This window comes from Macrobrachium nipponense, chromosome 46, assembly GCF_015104395.2.
Source record: "Macrobrachium nipponense isolate FS-2020 chromosome 46, ASM1510439v2, whole genome shotgun sequence".
Lineage (NCBI taxonomy): Eukaryota > Metazoa > Arthropoda > Malacostraca > Decapoda > Palaemonidae > Macrobrachium > Macrobrachium nipponense.
The window spans coordinates 13,165,687-13,183,008 of NC_061106.1; the positions used below are offsets into that span (position 1 = coordinate 13,165,687).

At 38.2% G+C, this 17,322-nt stretch overlaps 1 protein-coding gene across 4 annotated transcripts in view; it reads left to right on the forward strand.

Moving 5' to 3' along the window:
- LOC135214754 (cGMP-inhibited 3',5'-cyclic phosphodiesterase 3A-like) overlaps positions 1-17,322 on the forward strand; it is a 326,967-nt gene that overhangs the window by 303,183 nt on the left and 6,462 nt on the right. For all 4 annotated transcript variants that reach the window (XM_064249103.1, XM_064249104.1, XM_064249106.1 and 1 more), the window contains 6 exons: positions 8,033-8,144; positions 11,305-11,421; positions 13,157-13,341; positions 13,781-13,984; positions 14,529-14,691; positions 15,928-16,271. In XM_064249103.1, the coding sequence (XP_064105173.1) occupies positions 8,033-8,144; positions 11,305-11,421; positions 13,157-13,341; positions 13,781-13,984; positions 14,529-14,691; positions 15,928-16,271 (1,125 nt within the window). The remainder of the gene's footprint in view (positions 1-8,032; positions 8,145-11,304; positions 11,422-13,156; positions 13,342-13,780; positions 13,985-14,528; positions 14,692-15,927; positions 16,272-17,322) is intronic.

Here is a 17,322-nt window from a genome sequence, read left to right on the forward strand (position 1 = left end):
ATTAGCCATGTGTGTGGTATCATGTCGAAGGCTTTCTTATAGTCTATCCATGCCATGCTTGGGTTGGTTTTCCTTCTCCTACTGTTCTTCATTACCATTTTGTCTATCAGGAGCTGGTCTTTTGTGCCCCTACACTTCCTTCTGCAGCCTTTCTGTTGGTGGAGGATTTTATGGTGTTTGTTTCCTCTAGGTTAGTTGTATAGCCTTTCCACTGATGATACCTGTTAGTAACTTCCACATTATTGGGAGGCAGGTGATAGGCCTGTAGTTACTGGCTATATTTCCCTTACTCTTGTCTTTTTGTACTAAGGATGTTCTTCCTGTGGTCATCCATTTGGGTGCTTGGTGATTTGAGATACAATGCTGGAGTTTGTTCTGCTATTCGTGGGTGTAGGGCCTTGAAGTTTGTGAGCCAGTATCCATGGACTTCATCGGGACCTGGGCTTTCCAGTTTGGCATTTTCTTTAGTTGGTGTCTGACTGTGTCTGTCGTGATGCTGTGAATCTTGTTTTATTCTCCCTGTTTCTTCTTCCTTGGCTTCCTGGAGCCATGTTGCATGTTTGTTGTGTGATACCGGATTGCTCCATATGTTTTCCCAGAGTCTCTTACTTGGTTCGGCTTCAGGAATTTCTGGGTGGTTGTCTTCCCCTCTTAGTTGGCTGTATAGTCTTTTCTGGTTGGTTCCGAATAGTTTGTTCTGTTGGTATCCCTTATTCCTGTTCATGTATCGTTGGATCTTATGTGCTTTGGCTTTAAGCCTCTGTTTTACATCTTCTATTGTGTTGTTTAATCCCCTCTCTTGTACTTTGTATTTCTCGTTGAGTTCCTCCCTTGTTTTCTTGCTTCTTAGCCTTTTTTCTGCCATCTCTTTCAGTTTACTCAAGTCAGATCTCATCACCATGATTTGCTTTTCCAGTCGCCTTTTCCAAGGAGGTTGCTGTTTTGGTTTCTGTTGGGTTGGTTGTGCTGGTGGTGGTGTTGGTGTTGGAATTCCCATCAGTTCTGCTACTAATCTTGCTCCTGCATATGTCAAGTTATTTGTTTCTGTGATACTGGTGGTCTGTATTATGCCCATTATTTCATTGACCTCACTTGTTTTCTCCCTTAATTTCTTGTTCTTGTTATTATTATTATTATTATTATTATTATTATTATTATTATTATTATTATTATTATTATTATTATTATTATTATTATTATTTTATTATTATTATTATTTTAGAGTAAACATTGACCTAACCACTAAGGGACAAGGCAGCCCAACTCTGTACCGGTCCCAGCCACAGATAAATAGAGACGGTGGCAGTCAAGAAGGGCGGACATCAGATAAACTTCCGCGAAAACCAACTATGAAATGAACCGCTCAAGACGAATAAAAACAGCCTGAGGAGGCTCAGTAAAAACAACGCCCCAACTAAGTACTAAGCTGAGAATAAGAAGACGAAGGGGATGCCAGTTACGAAAACACCATTGCCTGTTCATTGCTGATCAAAGTGTCTTCAGTCACTTACTTTTTTTTAAAGCTTTAGTAGCTGCTTTATTCTGTGAATACTAGATATGAAAATGATTGGCATTTTTGGTTGGTTTCAATTTAATGCAAGTCCTGGTAATCTGCTCCAAATTTGCAGTTAGCGACATGCTGTACCTCTGGTATGCGGAATGCACTAGGTAGTCTTCTGTTCCTTGAACTTACTGTCTCTACCTACATTTTGATTCCACCGTCATTTTTGACGGTATGCGTACGCTATGAACAATGGTATTAATTATATTAATTTTATCCCAAGAATACCGGAAGCATCGTGACCGCTGACGGTTATAATTCATCTCGATTTTCTCCCGTTGTGACGACTTGCGAATTTCACTTTTTTCCCTCCCTCTAAGTTGAGTATTGTTCTCCGCCGGCCTTACGTAATGTTATCAACTTTAAGAATGACTCTTCACCTTATAGGGCTGCTGCTGCAGACACGAGCCGGTTTACTCTCCTCCATCACGGTCTAGATATTGCGAACCTAGGGAGATAGATGCCGGATGCTTTTCGGCTCTCAGAATTTCTGCAAAAATCTGACTTGGCAGATTAGCATCCGGGTCTGTTCTGCTTCGTTTTCCCCACAAGTCTCTCTCTCTCTCTCTCTCTCTCTCTCTCTCTCTCTCTCTCTCTCTCTCTCTCTCTCTCTCAATACACTGTCCATTACTTTTGACATTTTCAGATAATCATGCAATATATATATATATATATATATATATATATATATATATATATATATATATATATATATATATGTATATATATATATATATATATATATATATATATATGTGTGTGTGTGTGTATGTGTGTGTGTGTGTGTGTGTGTGTGTGTGTGTGTGTGTCCACATAATGGTATCTATCCAGAAGTAATTTTATGTAAAGTTTTTTTACGACAGAAATGAATCTTGAATTTCTTCTTTTGTCCGCAGCAGAACTGATTTTTGCTTTTCCGCATATCCTTTTGCTGTATAGTCTGTTTTATACTACATTTTCTTCTTCCTTAAAAATTTTTCACTATGTTTGATTTTTCCTTATTTCCTTTTTGTTGCTTCTCCTTCTGCTTCTACTCTTTAATGTTTCATCGGTATTGTGAATATGATTATTCTTTCCTGTGTTCTTCTGTGTTTTCGTAATAATAACAATAATAATAATAATAATACCTCTCCAAAGGAAGAATGGATAATTTACGAAATATTGCTTACACAGTTCATTCTCTTCGCTCAGCCAGGAGGAATTCCTCCACGTTTTTGACATCAGCATATTTCGCTTTCTTATTAACTTTTCCTCTACATATTACCTTGTCGTTCAGGCTATCTATCACTGTCCCCAATCTTCTTTGAGTTTTCTCTCTCTCTCTTGTGCCTCAGTTCTTTTCATTCACAATTTCTAAAGCCTGTGTATGATACACTATTACGTCCTTGTCTTGTTGTCGCTTCGTTGTGTATTCCTCTCCGTAATTGCTTGCAGTAGAAGATTTGATTTTTTTTCGCCGAGGTAGTGGTTTCGCACAAGTGATTGCGTAAGAATACATGAATTGGTGATGAACTGCATTACAGTTTTATTTGCTGTTTACGTAGAAATTCGTGTGTTGGATGTAGCACCATTGATACTGAGGTTGATTGCTTATATGATAATATTCATAAGTAAAGTGGGGCTAAGGAAAATGGACGTAGTTTCGATATGACCAAACGTAAACGCTCGGGATAATCGTCACATTCCTTTACTGGTTTTCTGAAGTCATTACAACAATAACAGGCATTTAGTAAGTAAGAAGAAAGATCGAAGGAAGCATCAGTAAACTTAGGCTGTTCCAAAGCTTGCCCAACTTTAGACTATTGAAATGGTTGCTTAATGTTACTCCTTTCTGAAAATGGGAAGTCCTCTATATTATTTTAGAAGTATTCGTAATTCGTATTTCCTAATGATTTAATGATTCCATATTGCCCTGAATATATTTCACTCGTGCATTCATTCATTCCAAAGAATTGTTAAGGACAATGATCATTCACATGAATCTTGCCATCTAGCGAGCGACATCTTATCTAAGGCATTTACAAATAACTGCGCTCTAAAAATGATCTCGTAACTTGAGTGTCCCAAAATAAACCTGAGGAGGAGTCTGGTCCCTGTAGCAGGAGGAACTTTGACAAGAACTGACATTCTGGGCATAATGAAACACCAAAATGTTTCGAAAATATGAACTGCTTCCGGAAGAGAGTATTTGGATCAAAATGAACACTGAAGCCATATTGAAACATCAAGATTTCTCGAAAATATGAACTGCTTGCGGAAGTAGGCCAAAGGCACAGCGCTGGGACCTATGAGATCATTCAGCTCTGAAAGGGAGAAACTAAAAGTAGAACTAATTACTAGGAGAGGTTGGCAAGTCAGATGGAAGAAAGAGAATATGAACGGAGGTGCAGTAAAAAGGAATGAAAGAGGTTGCAGCTAGGGGCCGAAGGGACGCCGCAGAGATCCTTTACCCCCCTAGAGGAAACAAGTTCTATAGGATCTCCCAGAATTTCACTCTTCCACTCGGATTCCCACCCGCAGCCTCATTCTTCGTGGCAACTTCTGGATCCTTCTCCCGATCCTATCATATCATATCTCCCGGTACTGTAGTTCCACGTTGGACGAGTGGGTTGCGTGCTCGCCTACCCTTTCGGTAGTCGCTAGTTCGAGTCCCCGGTCTGCCAACGTGGAATCAGAGGAATTTATTTCTGGTGATTAGGAATTCATTTCTCGATACCATGTGGAACGGATCCCACAATAAGCTGCAGGTCCCGTTGCTAGGAAGCCAATTGGTTCCTAGCCACGTAAAAATATCTAATCCTTCGGGCCATCCCCAGGAGAGCTGTTAATCAGCTCAGTGGTCTGGTTAAAGATATCCTTAACCAGAAGCCAGTGATTGTTTTAAATAAATTTCGTTCCTGATTATTTTTTAACTGAAAGTTTTTCTACCCGAGACTGATTTCACATATCATCTTTTATGATGTATGACTAACTATAATGCCATTTTCAGTTTTATGAAAATAAAACTGTTGTGTCGGCTTTGACTGTGCGTCCACAATTTTTCTGTCCACACTTTTTTCTGTCCGCCCTCAGATCTTAAAAACTACTGAGGCTAGAGAGCTTCAAATTGGTACCTTCATCATCCACCCTCCAGTCATCAAACATACCAAATTACAGCCTTGTATCATCCTTAGTCTTTATTTTATGTAAGGTTAAAGTTTGTCACGATCGTGCATCTAGCAACACAGGCCATCACCGGGCTGTGGCTAAAAGTTTCATGGACCACGGCTGAGAGTGTGATACAGCATTATACGCTGTACAGAAAACGCAATTGCGCCGAAGAAACATCGACGCATTTTTTTGCTTTTTTGTCTTGCATATAATTGCATTGAATCGGAAACTTTCTTTCTCAAGACTTTCTCTCCTATTTTGCTTGAGCAAATTCATCCTTATTCAGGCAACATCCAGTCATTAAAAGTCCATTTAGGTCTCGCCGTTTCAGACGAACTACATCTTAAATGTCTTGAAAAAAAAAGTCAAATCCAGGGACTCATTCGTTGCAAACCCTTCCTCCATTTTTACCTGCAGCATTCATTCCTAGAGTCTGAAAGCAACTGCACCCCGATGTCTTGTGTCTTCTCCTTTTGTTCTTTGTTTTCTTACTGGAGCGGCGGCGGCGGCGGCGTGCAATTTTTTCCTTCCTTGAAAAATGTTCATCTCCACATTTCTAACGTTTGCCCAGTCGTCCCGTGCAGTTTTTTTTCTTTCTTTTTGTTTCTAAGCTACATGGATGATACTTACATCTTGCATATATAAATGTTAGTATATATGTGTGTGTATGTATATATGCACACACGCACACACATACACATACACACACACACACATATATATATATTATTAATATTATAAAATATTATATTGTGTATTATATGTATATATATATAATATATATATATTATTGTCCATATCTGCAGTGAATATACAGTGTATATAATATATATATATATATATATAATATATATGTGTGTGTGTGTGTGTGTGTGTGTGATGTCTGTGTGTTTGTATGCGTGTACATATGTATGTGTGTTTGTTTGAATTCGTATGTATGTAAGAATTAACAGCAAAGAGTTTCCTGTAAGATATTACCTTCATATAGGATTTACGGTTCTACTCTTGCTTCTTTTTCTCCCTTTTTCAAATATCCTGCACCATCTTTGCTGTCAAGATAATGACAGTGTCGGGGCACGTTCCACGTCAACATCTAACCGTCGAAAACATGAATAAGAGATCGTCACCAATCACGAATCGGGAATTTTGATGTTTTTTTCTTATAAAAAGTCTCCTTCAGCTCATGTTCATGTGAAGTTTGCCCCCTAGCCCTCCTCGTCAGCTCCTCTAATCCCCCCCTACCCCCCTTACACGGTGCCTTCCACCCTGGCCTCCTTCTATGGCATTTTGAGCGTGCCTCCGCAGGAGGCCGACCTATGGGACTCTCTCCTTGATTTCCCCTGGAAGCAACGATGCCTTGTAGCACCGAAGTTGCGACATCCGTGATGCAGAGTTCATAACCTCAGAGGCAAAGGCGCAAGTCCCGTCCCCTGTCGCAGCATGTGCTCTCTCTCTTTCTCTCTCTCTCTCTTCTTCTTCTTCGTCTTTTGCTATTGCTGTTGCGAAATCCTAGAAAACTCCACAGATCAACATCATTCGCCATTTATCTATCCATCCATCTGTCTATCTTCGTATATGTCTATCTATATACTTATAGATTTCTCCGTGCTGGGATACGTGTCTGCAACCAACACCTCGTTTTGATCATCACTGAGGTTTATTTACTCTTTTAAAATTTCATATCACGTCATTGGCTTTGCATTTGACACTGATTCGTATATTATTTTTTTTAATGTTTGCATCAGTCAACAGTTACTGTATGGTGTATCATGCAGTTGCTTTATTCATCCTAACGAAGCAAACTCGTACAAGTAAATACAATGAAATTCACAAAATTCAGTCATGAATAAAAAAATGCGTTACCACAGGATTAGAAAGAAATATGTTTATGGTAAACCTCGGTCCTACATTTCCTTTTGTCCTTGGTCATATTTCAGTTCTAAAAGAAAAGATACGTTCCTCTCCTTGTTTTCTTCCGGTCTGGGCTATGAGAAGGTATCTAGTTCCCTGTCCCATTCGCCAGAGCACTGAAATAAAAACATATTTTCCGGAAAAAGAAAGTTGTTGGCGGCAGTTCTCGTAATTAGTAAAAGAATAAACTTTGCTTCATTATAACGATACTCACCGAAAATGAGATCAGACATGATCTTTGGTGAACACCAATAGCCTAATTATAATTACGGTATCAAAATACATTAATGACTGATGTATCACACATATGAACATTAGAGCTAAATAAATAACAGGTTACCTGCTCTCAAAGCAATGTATCCACAGCACATTCGTCTACGTAACTTTATGCTAATACAACATCTAAGAAATGAGACTAAGGAAGAGCATTCTTCCTCAACCATCCCTCAGCGATCACTGCTCGTAAATTGCCTCGGCGCCCTGTAATCATTGCCTCGGCAACGGTACTAAACCGATGTCTATCGATTTCTCCCGAATGCTCCTCCGCGAATACTTCGGATATAGATTTAGCCTCATATCTATTATCCCCGCATCAAAGGCGACATTCAATAAAAGGAGGAATATTGGCGTTGTAATGTCAGGCTATGTAACGGCTTCGTGGCGTGTTCGTGTGAGATTTAGAAGACTTGAAAAGAGTCCGAGTCAGGTTAGAGGAGGATCGAAGGTCTCCCGAGTCAGGGAGCAGCGGCAGCTAAGCTAGCTATCAGCTACCTGTTGCGGCCTTGCGGGACATGCAACGGCCCACCCTCCAGTTGGGTGTTTGCTCTTCTCGTCGGTTTGTTTATCGTTGCTTGTTAATGAGTTAATTAGTTCGTTAAGTGTGTAAGACTCCTCTAGTTTTTGTAAGTGAATTATACTCTCTGTCAAGAATGCAATTTGACTTACTGCTGAGTCTCTCTCTCTCTCTCTCTCTCTCTCTCTCTCTCTCTCTCTCTCTCTCTCGTAATAATTGATTCGTAGTGCAACTGCGAGGTTTTCCTCCTGTTACACCTTTCAAACCTTTCCACTGACAATTTCCGTTTCAGCGCTGAATGGGCTCAGTTTCCCCAGTGCTTGGCATGTGTGCCATAAGTCTTTAAATAAATCAATCAATCAACCATGGAGAGACATGCCAATAGAGATGTGTATTTCTGGTGATAGAAGTTCGGCCTACGTTCTATGTTCTAGTCTAATCTAAGGAGCATCCAGACAGCTATACTGTTCAGTGAAGTTTGCTTGAGAGAAGGTCTGCTTCTGCGATGTTCTTATTATTATTATTATTATTATTATTATTATTATTATTATTATTTTATTATTATTATTATTATTATTATTATTATTATTATTATTATTATTATTATTCCATTTCAGCTGTGCTTTCGGGTGTTTTGCGAAGTGGGCCTTTTTGAGACTTTTCGTATTCCTACAAGACAGTTCCTCAACTATTTCCATGCTTTAGAACTCGGCTACAGAGATATACCTTGTAAGTATGAGTAGTTTTAACTGGAATGTATCACTGGGCGATGGCGGATATCATCACTAGTGGATCCAGAAACATTTCATGAGGGCCCCAACAATTTTCATATTATACATACATACATACATACATACATACATACATACATACATACATACATACATATATATATATATATATATATATATATATGTGTGTGTGTGTGTGTGTGTGTGTGTGTGTATGTATGCATATATGTATGTATATACATATATATATGTGTGTATATGTATATTATTGTTATTATTACTTTTTCTATAAATTTTATTATTTCTATAACACAGTTTTTTCCCAATTTTTATATTTCTCATTTATGTTATCTTAATCTTCAGTATTATTAATTTGTTATTATTTTTCATGGGGTCTAAGTGCCCAGATGGTGGCCCCCCCAACCCTCCACCCTGGATCCGCTAGTGAATATCAGTATCATTACTATTATAATAGATTCATAGCACCTGTGCATCTGGTGTCCACGTCCCTTAAGACGCTCCTGATTGGCTGTTGATAAGCCAATCACAGGGCTGGAAACTCTTCAGTGTCTCGAAAGTTCACATAGTCAGCATCAACGTTCCGACCTCTCCTGACAGATATGTCTTTTAAAAGTTAAAACTTTCATTACACCTCAGTTTTACCAGAACAAAACTAGTGTTTCCCAGTTTTATCGCTAAACATCGTCAAGCCAATGATTTAAGGATTATAATGATATCATTAATATGTACTTCAGTAAACCTTATGCTAAAATGTGTATAGTGAAATAGACATGAAATCTTTAATATTAAATATATTCTTTCATTCCTCACATGGCAGCGCAGTACATTCATCATTTATTGTCTTGTATTTCATACAGTTTTGTAGCTTGAATGCCATGGATGACAATGCTACCAAAAAATTATAGGTAGGGCTATCAATATGAAAATAACAAGCCAAAGATTAAGAATATTGTTCTCTCTCTCATCTTCGTGTAGTCACGTCCTTCTTAGTCGATGAAGTCATCATCGATAGAATAAGTCTCATGGGGGAAAAAGATAGACTTCATTATCGTCATCTGCTTTATCACTGCCACCCTTTCTCATATCCTATGGTGGAAATCTCTACATAAAAAAAAAAATCGTTAATTAGAGAGATAGTGGTAACTTATGGTGGAAATTCATTCATCCCATTAAGTTTTCTTTCTCTACATTCTTTTTTCCCATCTCCCTTTCATTATTCCTTTCTATTGTATATATAATACATAATTTTTATATCATTAAATCACTGGCTTCACGATATTTAGTGATGAACTTGGGAAACGCTACTTTTCTTCAGGTAAACTGAGGTGTAATGAAAATTATAGCTTTTGACAGACATATCCGTCAGGAGAGGTCGGAACGTAGATGCTGACTATGTGAACTTTCGAAAGACACTGACGAGTTTCCAGCCCTATGATTGGCTTATCAACAGCCAATCAGGAGTGTCATAAGAGATGGGGCTGAACACCAGACGCATGGGGTGTGCTGTGAATCTATTATAGAAAATGTAATAAATTTAAGAGGTCAAAAATCTTTTTCATGTACCTTGTGTATAGTACATTGCATATTCTGTAAATAAGCTGTTATTTTCGCTTGCTCGGAAAGTAAGCCTATAAACTATTTTCTTGTTGTTGTTTTGTTGCAAGGTTAGGAAAGGTCTATGGAAAAGCCTAAAAAGGTCTGGAAAGGTGTTTCGCATTGAGTTAAAGATACAAGAATTTACATAGGATATTTATGATTTATTTATTAGTATGAAAATGTGAAAATAAATAATGTGCATTTTAAACAGTACAGAACAATGATTTCTAATAAAATATAGCGTATTTATTTGAATTTTCGTTGGTGAAACAACGCTGTATTTGACCGTACGCACTCTGAGTAAGCGGGAGGTGGGATCATGCCTTGTTATTTTTATTATTAAAATACATTATCACAAAATAGTATCCATATTACAGTTGTTCTGCTTCTTCCCTTTATTGTCTTATATGCAGTGCTAAAGGTGCAGCCCCTCCATCCAATTGCTTTAAACGTAGAATTATTTGATCTGATTACTTCGGCTTTATCCCCTACAGGGGATTAGTGCTGTCAGTGCACCCCTTGCATTGCATTGTAGGTATTACTTAAGGTTCTTCGCAGCGCCCCTTCTACCCCTAGCTGCAAACCCTTCCATTCCTTTTACTGTACCTCTGTTCATATTCTCTTTCGTTCATCTCACTTTCCACGCTCTTCTAACAATTATTTCATTTTGCAACTGCTCTGAGGTTTTTCCCTGTTACACATTTGTAAGCTTTGACTCTCAGTTTTCCTTTCAGCACTGAATGACCTCATAGGTCCCAGTGCTTGGGATTCTTTTGGTTGCAAAGCCCAGTGACTTCTGCTATTTCAAGCATCAAGTTGAAAGTTTCGAACAACATTAGATTTTTTAGTGAAACCTCATTCATTAGGAACACCTTTGGATGCACCATTATTTCAGGCGTACCTTACGTGCGTACTTGATGTGAATTATGTCGCCGAGACTTTATAAAATTCTTCGAAAAATTATGCTGATTGAAGTTTGCGCTGCTCTAATTTGATCAATATATGGACAATTCATTGTCCTTTATGTTTGTTGTGACTAATATGACAATCTTAACTTTTTATTGTGGTTTGTTTACATCTAGAATCTGGGATTCGCTTTCTTCGTGTTTTGTGAATAATTTGTTCCCCTTTTTTAAGTCGTAGGTTTGCCTTCACTTGAGAAGAAACGTCTGTTCGCATTTTTAGTTTTCTGTAAAAAAAAAAAAATAAATAAAACTTTTGTGCAGGCTTTGTCTGTCCGTCCGCGCTTTTTCTGTCCGCCCTCAGATCTTAAAAACTACTGAGGCTAGAAGGCAGCAAACTGGTATCTTAATCATCCACCCTCCAGTCATCAAACATACCAAATTGCAGCCCTCTAGCCTCAGTAGTTCTTATTTTAACGTTAAAGTTAGCCATGATCGTGCGCATAGCAACGCTGTAGGAGACCACCACTGGGTTGTGGCTGAAAGTTTCATAGGCCGCGGCTCATACTGCATTATACTCTGTACAGAATACTACTGCGCCGAAGTTGTTTTATAATATTTTTTTTTCTTTTTTTACAGATCACAACAGCACGCATGCGTCGGACGTGCTGCATGCTGTGTACTACCTCACTTCCCAGCCTATTCCAGGGTTCATCATGTTGCCTCCGGAGCCGGGCTCCCTGCTCGACAAACATGGTGAGGAAGTCTTCGACATGACAGTAGCATTTTTTTTTTTTAGCTGATGGCGTATTGATATCGTCCATGGCGGCGAAGAGAAATATATTAAGCCTTCCAATCTCCGTTTTCCCTTCTATGGCATAACTTCATTCAAAACTTCAGGTGCTTAATTTGGCACTCTTGAAGAGAAATATTTTGCCCTCAATATTTTGTTCCAGAAGATAGCGTATTGAAAATGGCTATATAATTATTATTCAACTGGAAATCATAATTTATTCAATTCTGCATTCACGTCAGACCTTAGTGAAAGTTGCCATCATTTCTCAGTCTTTGCAACACTGCTTGTTTGGGCAGTCCAGATAGAAATGGATTTTCACCAGGTAAATCCATTCGAAAATATAACTTCGATACTGGAAGTAGCGACGTTTAATTGTATGTTAAGGTAAGGTTACACTAGGCTTCACCCCAGGCTGCATGCATAAGACTCATCACCAGCTCCTCCCAAATTCTTGTTAGCCCCGCCTACTGGACTGCTCAGCAGGGTAAGTTGGTGGTGTGGCGTGACTCTTGATGAGCAGTCCAGTAGGTGGGGCTAACGAGAAATTGGGAGGAGTTGGTGATGAGTCTTACGTATGCAGCGTGGGGTGAAACCTAGTGTAAACTCACCTTTAGACTGTTAATGATTTAGTAACGGAAATCAAGAGGATAAGGTTTAGGGGAACGTCAACAAACTTCATATCCGCCCAACTGAACTTGTGACTTGAAGTACAGGTGGCTTGAGTTGAAGAGGAGAGCAATTACATAGACGTTAAGCAGATCAGATGATTTCCAATGTCGCCATGTCTAACCAGGAGTAAAAGCTGACTGGAAATATATTTTTAGAGGCTACGGTGTGTAATATAAACACGTAACTGTAGTGACTCGGAAATAATATTGGCAAGTCCCCCTTCATGGGACACCGCGACCGTTTTCGGTTTTGAAATTTGAATACTGTTCCACTGCTTGTCATATTGTTCATTATGTTGCCATACTGTCCATAATGCTGTCATATGACAGCTTTATGAGCAGTATGACAGGCTATGGAACATTTTGAGCAATAATACAGGCAGAGGAACAGTAAGAGCAATAAGAAAACTCAAATTATTATTATTATTATTATTATTATTATTATTATTATTATTATTATTATTATTATTATAAGATAATTATTATTATTATTATTATTCTTATATTATTATTATTTATTATTATTATTTTTATTATTATTATTATTATTATTATTATTATTATTATTTATTATTATTTTAAAAGTAGTTTAACCAGACCACTGAGCTAACTTTCAGCTCTCATAGGTATGGCATGACAACTCATAATTCTCATTTCATTTTCCTCGCTGAATCATGAACAGTATAAAAAAAAATCTTCATTCAATTTTCAAATTCTGGAAGCGATCGCGGTCGATTATGAATAATTAGAAGGGGACTTGCCATTCTTATTTCTGTGTAATACACACAGTGTGAAGATTTCACTGCCTGCCATATTACTCATAATGCTGTCATATTGCCCATGGTATTCCACTGCCCACTGCCTTTTATATTGCTCATAATTCTGTAATATTGCCCATACTGTTCCATTGCCTGTCATATTGCTCATGTTCCTCTTATAAAACTGGAAACGGTACTTGAAAGGTTTCTTACTAATCGCCCACAATTCTAAACTGAAAATAACCCGCTACTTTTAATCCCCATCACAGAGGACGGCTGCGGATCTCCTCGTCTCATTCACCGTCAGAGCTTTACGGCGGAAGACACTTACGGCATCCTGGGTGCCAACCTCCCAGCATTGGAGCTCATGGCACTCTACACGGCCGCTGCCATGCACGACTATGACCATCCGGGCAGAACCAACGCTTTCCTGGTCACTACAAATGCTCCACAGGTACTCATTCCCCCTCTCACATTTTTTTAAAGGATTTGTTTTTGCTTCTTTTTCCCTCCTGAAGGTTGTTTGAAATAGCTTAATTTTTTATCAGAATTAATCTTGCTTCTTTTTTTCATGTTTTGCAACATTTGCATTCAGTGTTATAATTCTTTCCTGCGTCACATATTTCCTTCTGTTTTATCTGTCTGCTTAATTTATGTTTCTGTATATTTATATTTTTATATTTGTTTTTTTTATTTTGTAAATGGCTTTAGTATACATGAATGAAACTCTCATTAGCAAATGTTGGTGAAGTTCAGTGTTCACATGTTCGCATGATGATGAATGTTGCAGAACGAGTGGGTTACGAGATATATATATCCTCATCATTGCACCTTATAGACAATTATTATTTTCCAGCATCTGTGACTAATCGATCTGCCTTATTCTCCCACAGGCTGTGCTATATAACGACCGAAGTGTCCTGGAGAACCACCACGCAGCCGCTGCTTGGTCGCTGTTCCTCTCGAAGCCCGAGTTCAACTTCCTGTGTCATCTGGACAGGGCAGAGTTCAAGCGCTTCAGGTTCTTGGTCATCGAGGCCATTTTGGCGACTGATCTCAAAAGACACTTCGAGATCCTCGCAGAGTTCAATGCAAAGGTTTCGAATCCTTTAATGTCTGTGTGTTAGATGTAAGAATGTGCATTACTTTCTGTAAAGATGCAGCACGTGTCATTGAGTACATGACATCCTTTGAGTTTGATGTAACGAACAGCCTTGTTTTTCCTAGTGATCAGAGATGGGTCAATGAAACAAAATTGCTTAATACACCAGTCATAATATAGATTTCAGATTAAGACCCGTGGTAACAATATTTTGATGGCTGAGATATTTCTCGAGATTTTGTCGAAAGTGTAGTAGATCTCCCTTAAGTTAAAATTTAAAAGCTGTTAGGTTGCAAGTAAAAAAAAACCGTGTCCATTTAGGGGATCCCAAAATAAAGAAAGAATGAAATAGTTTTGAGTGAATGAATCTTTGAAATGATTTTTCGATAAATGTCCCTGAGGAATCATTGGGTGCTTTACAGGGAAACTCGTAAACAGATGAGTATTACGCGAATACTTTTTTTATAAACATTCAAACTCGAGTACTACCGCAAACGTGTTTATGAACCTTTTCATTCTGAAGTTTTTAACATTCGCAGGCAAATGAGCCCGACGCTCCAGGTCTCGACTGGAATTCCGAGACTGACAGACTGCTGGCGTTGCAAATGTGCATCAAGCTTGCAGACATCAACGGACCTTGCAAGGCTCTGGATATTCACACACAATGGACTGCAAGAATTGCCGAGGAGTTTTACGAACAAGGTGAGGAAAAGAGAATTCAAGAAAGCGAAGACTTAATTATATCACATAAACTTGTTCGTCCGAGTAGCCCGTTCAACTATATTCTGGAGCAGTGGTTCTTAACCTTTTTATTACCCCCCCACCTCCCCCCTTGGATCTTTGAATAAAATTCCCTCGCAGATTTAAAGGAAAATTAAGTAAGAAAGAGAAAAGGAAGGGGTTTCGAGGGACAGGGAGGGAGGTAAATAATTACAACACAAGGTAATCCCAATGAGTCTAACTAGAGTCGTAAACTATAGGAAACTAATGTTACAAGGTGATACTTTTGGAGTATTTCATGAACTTTTGAATATTAATTCCTCTCTTGTGAAGAGAATAACGAATATGATTAGAAAATTCTTTATTTTTCCCCAGGGCTCGTGCCTTCCCTGGAAATTGCTGCCATCCCCCAGTTTAAGATTTTCTGTTGACAATCTTCCACTGGGAGACTAGTTTCTCTTTACGTTTTGTGGTCCTATGGCAAGTCATTTGTGGTGATTGCGTTTCTCTCTGATGACAACTCATTGAAAAGTCTGTTTATTCGTATAATTCTCCCTCCCCCCACCCCCCCAAAAACACTTGCAGTTGATAATAGTACAAACGTTAGCCTATTGGGTAATCCGCCACTGCTCCACTTTATCTAAGCAGAGTTGTTTTGCCTTTGCCTGGTTGCTGGGTTGTGTGCGATTCAGTTTTTCTTTTAAAATACTCTTGAATAGCTCTGACACTAGTCGTCAGACGTTTTATTACACTCTTTCCTTGGACTGTTAGAGCTGTCTTCGTATCTAAAAAGAGTGTAATGACATCTCTGGTTTTGTGGAATCAATTCACAGAGCAGCGACATTAGTGTGCAACGCAGGAAAAGAATGTTGATTTAGAATTTTGGATTCTTCAAAAGATATGTAGAAAACACTTGCAAAGGTAGATACGGTTTTTTTTATGAAAAATGAGTAGGCAAGTTTTTCAGGCATATCAGCAGTAAATGTTTAATTGCACATTCCAAATTCACATCATATCTATCCTGTAGGAACATAATGAGACATTCTGATAAAATGTAATCGATCAGAAAATACATAGTATTTAGAAAATACATTTAAGATCGAGGTTTTTTTTCTCTTCTGATTATTATTATTATTATTATTATTATTATTATTATTATTATTATTATTATTATTATTATTATTATTATTATTGATTATTATTATTATTATATTGCAGGTGATGAGGAAGAAAAGCTGGGCTTGCCCATATCGCCGTACATGGACCGTACTAATCCTCAGCTGTCGAAACTCCAAGAGTCCTTCATCAACCACCTGGTGGCGCCCCTTTGCAATGCCTACGGCGAGGCGGGGCTCATGCCGGGCGTCTGGCAGGACTCCAACGACGAAGATGGCCCCACCCCTGAAATCACCCTTGATAACTACGATGAGGAGGAGGACGATGACCCGCCAACCAGCGAATCGGACACCGCCACACAGAACAGCGGCCGAGCGCGGAAGATCTTCTGCTTGCAAACTCAGCATTTGCAGGAAAACCACCAATACTGGGTCAACAAGATCAAGGTAAGAGGGCGTGACGTCACGTTCATGTTACGGGAGAATGACATTACCCTAGATTACGATTAGAGCAAATGGTTATCCTCGGTCATGTTTACCCTAAATTACGATTCGAATATCAAGTCATCTTCAGTCATTTTTGTCGAGACCGTTTCAGTATTGGTGGGAATTGAAAGTTGGGTTAGTTGATATCTCTTTTTAATGAAGTGAGGCAGAGCCTTGTGCTTGAGGATCTCCCGAGAGAAACGCAGATGCTGTATGGATCAATTTATCTCCTAAGATTTTTTATGGAACAGTTTTATTTGAATTATTATAATCCAAATACAGTTGCGAAGTCTCCTGCAATGCTATTAAGTTCATTCTTCTCACACAACGAAATCATATTGCATTTCATTTAGAATACTTATTGCTATAAAGTTCAATGGGGAGGGTAAGTGTTATTTCCATGTGTGTGTATATATATATATATATATATATATATATATATATATATATATATATATATATATATTACAAAAAGACAAAGTCCATGGACAGGAAGTCGAAAGGCCTAGCAATTCGCCATTGTTTCACTTTCCTTCTGCGGATTTTGTCTTTATTTATATATTCATCTTGATCCATATTTTCGTGATTCAGTGTTATTTATACGTATATATATACTGTATATATATATATATATATATATATATATATATATATATATATAATATATATATATATATATATATATATAGTGTCAAACTGTCTTTTCTTGTGTCTTTCATTTCCGATGGGCGAGATTGTACAGTATTTATCAAATACAAAACTTGTGTGTCCAGGGAGACAACAAAGTTGGTTTTTCTAAAAGTGTATTAGTTTCCATTTAAGACAAGAGAATACAGTCTATGTCAAACAAATTTTGATTTTACGTTTTCTAAGCTTCTATTGAACACTACTTTAGTTTGCCATAGTTCTGTAGGTTGTCTTTTCCTTGGGGTTGTGGTGTTGCTGCTTTGTACACAAAATGTCAGTTCCAGAGGTCCTTTATTCCTCACACCGCCGGACTGTGGAAGAACAG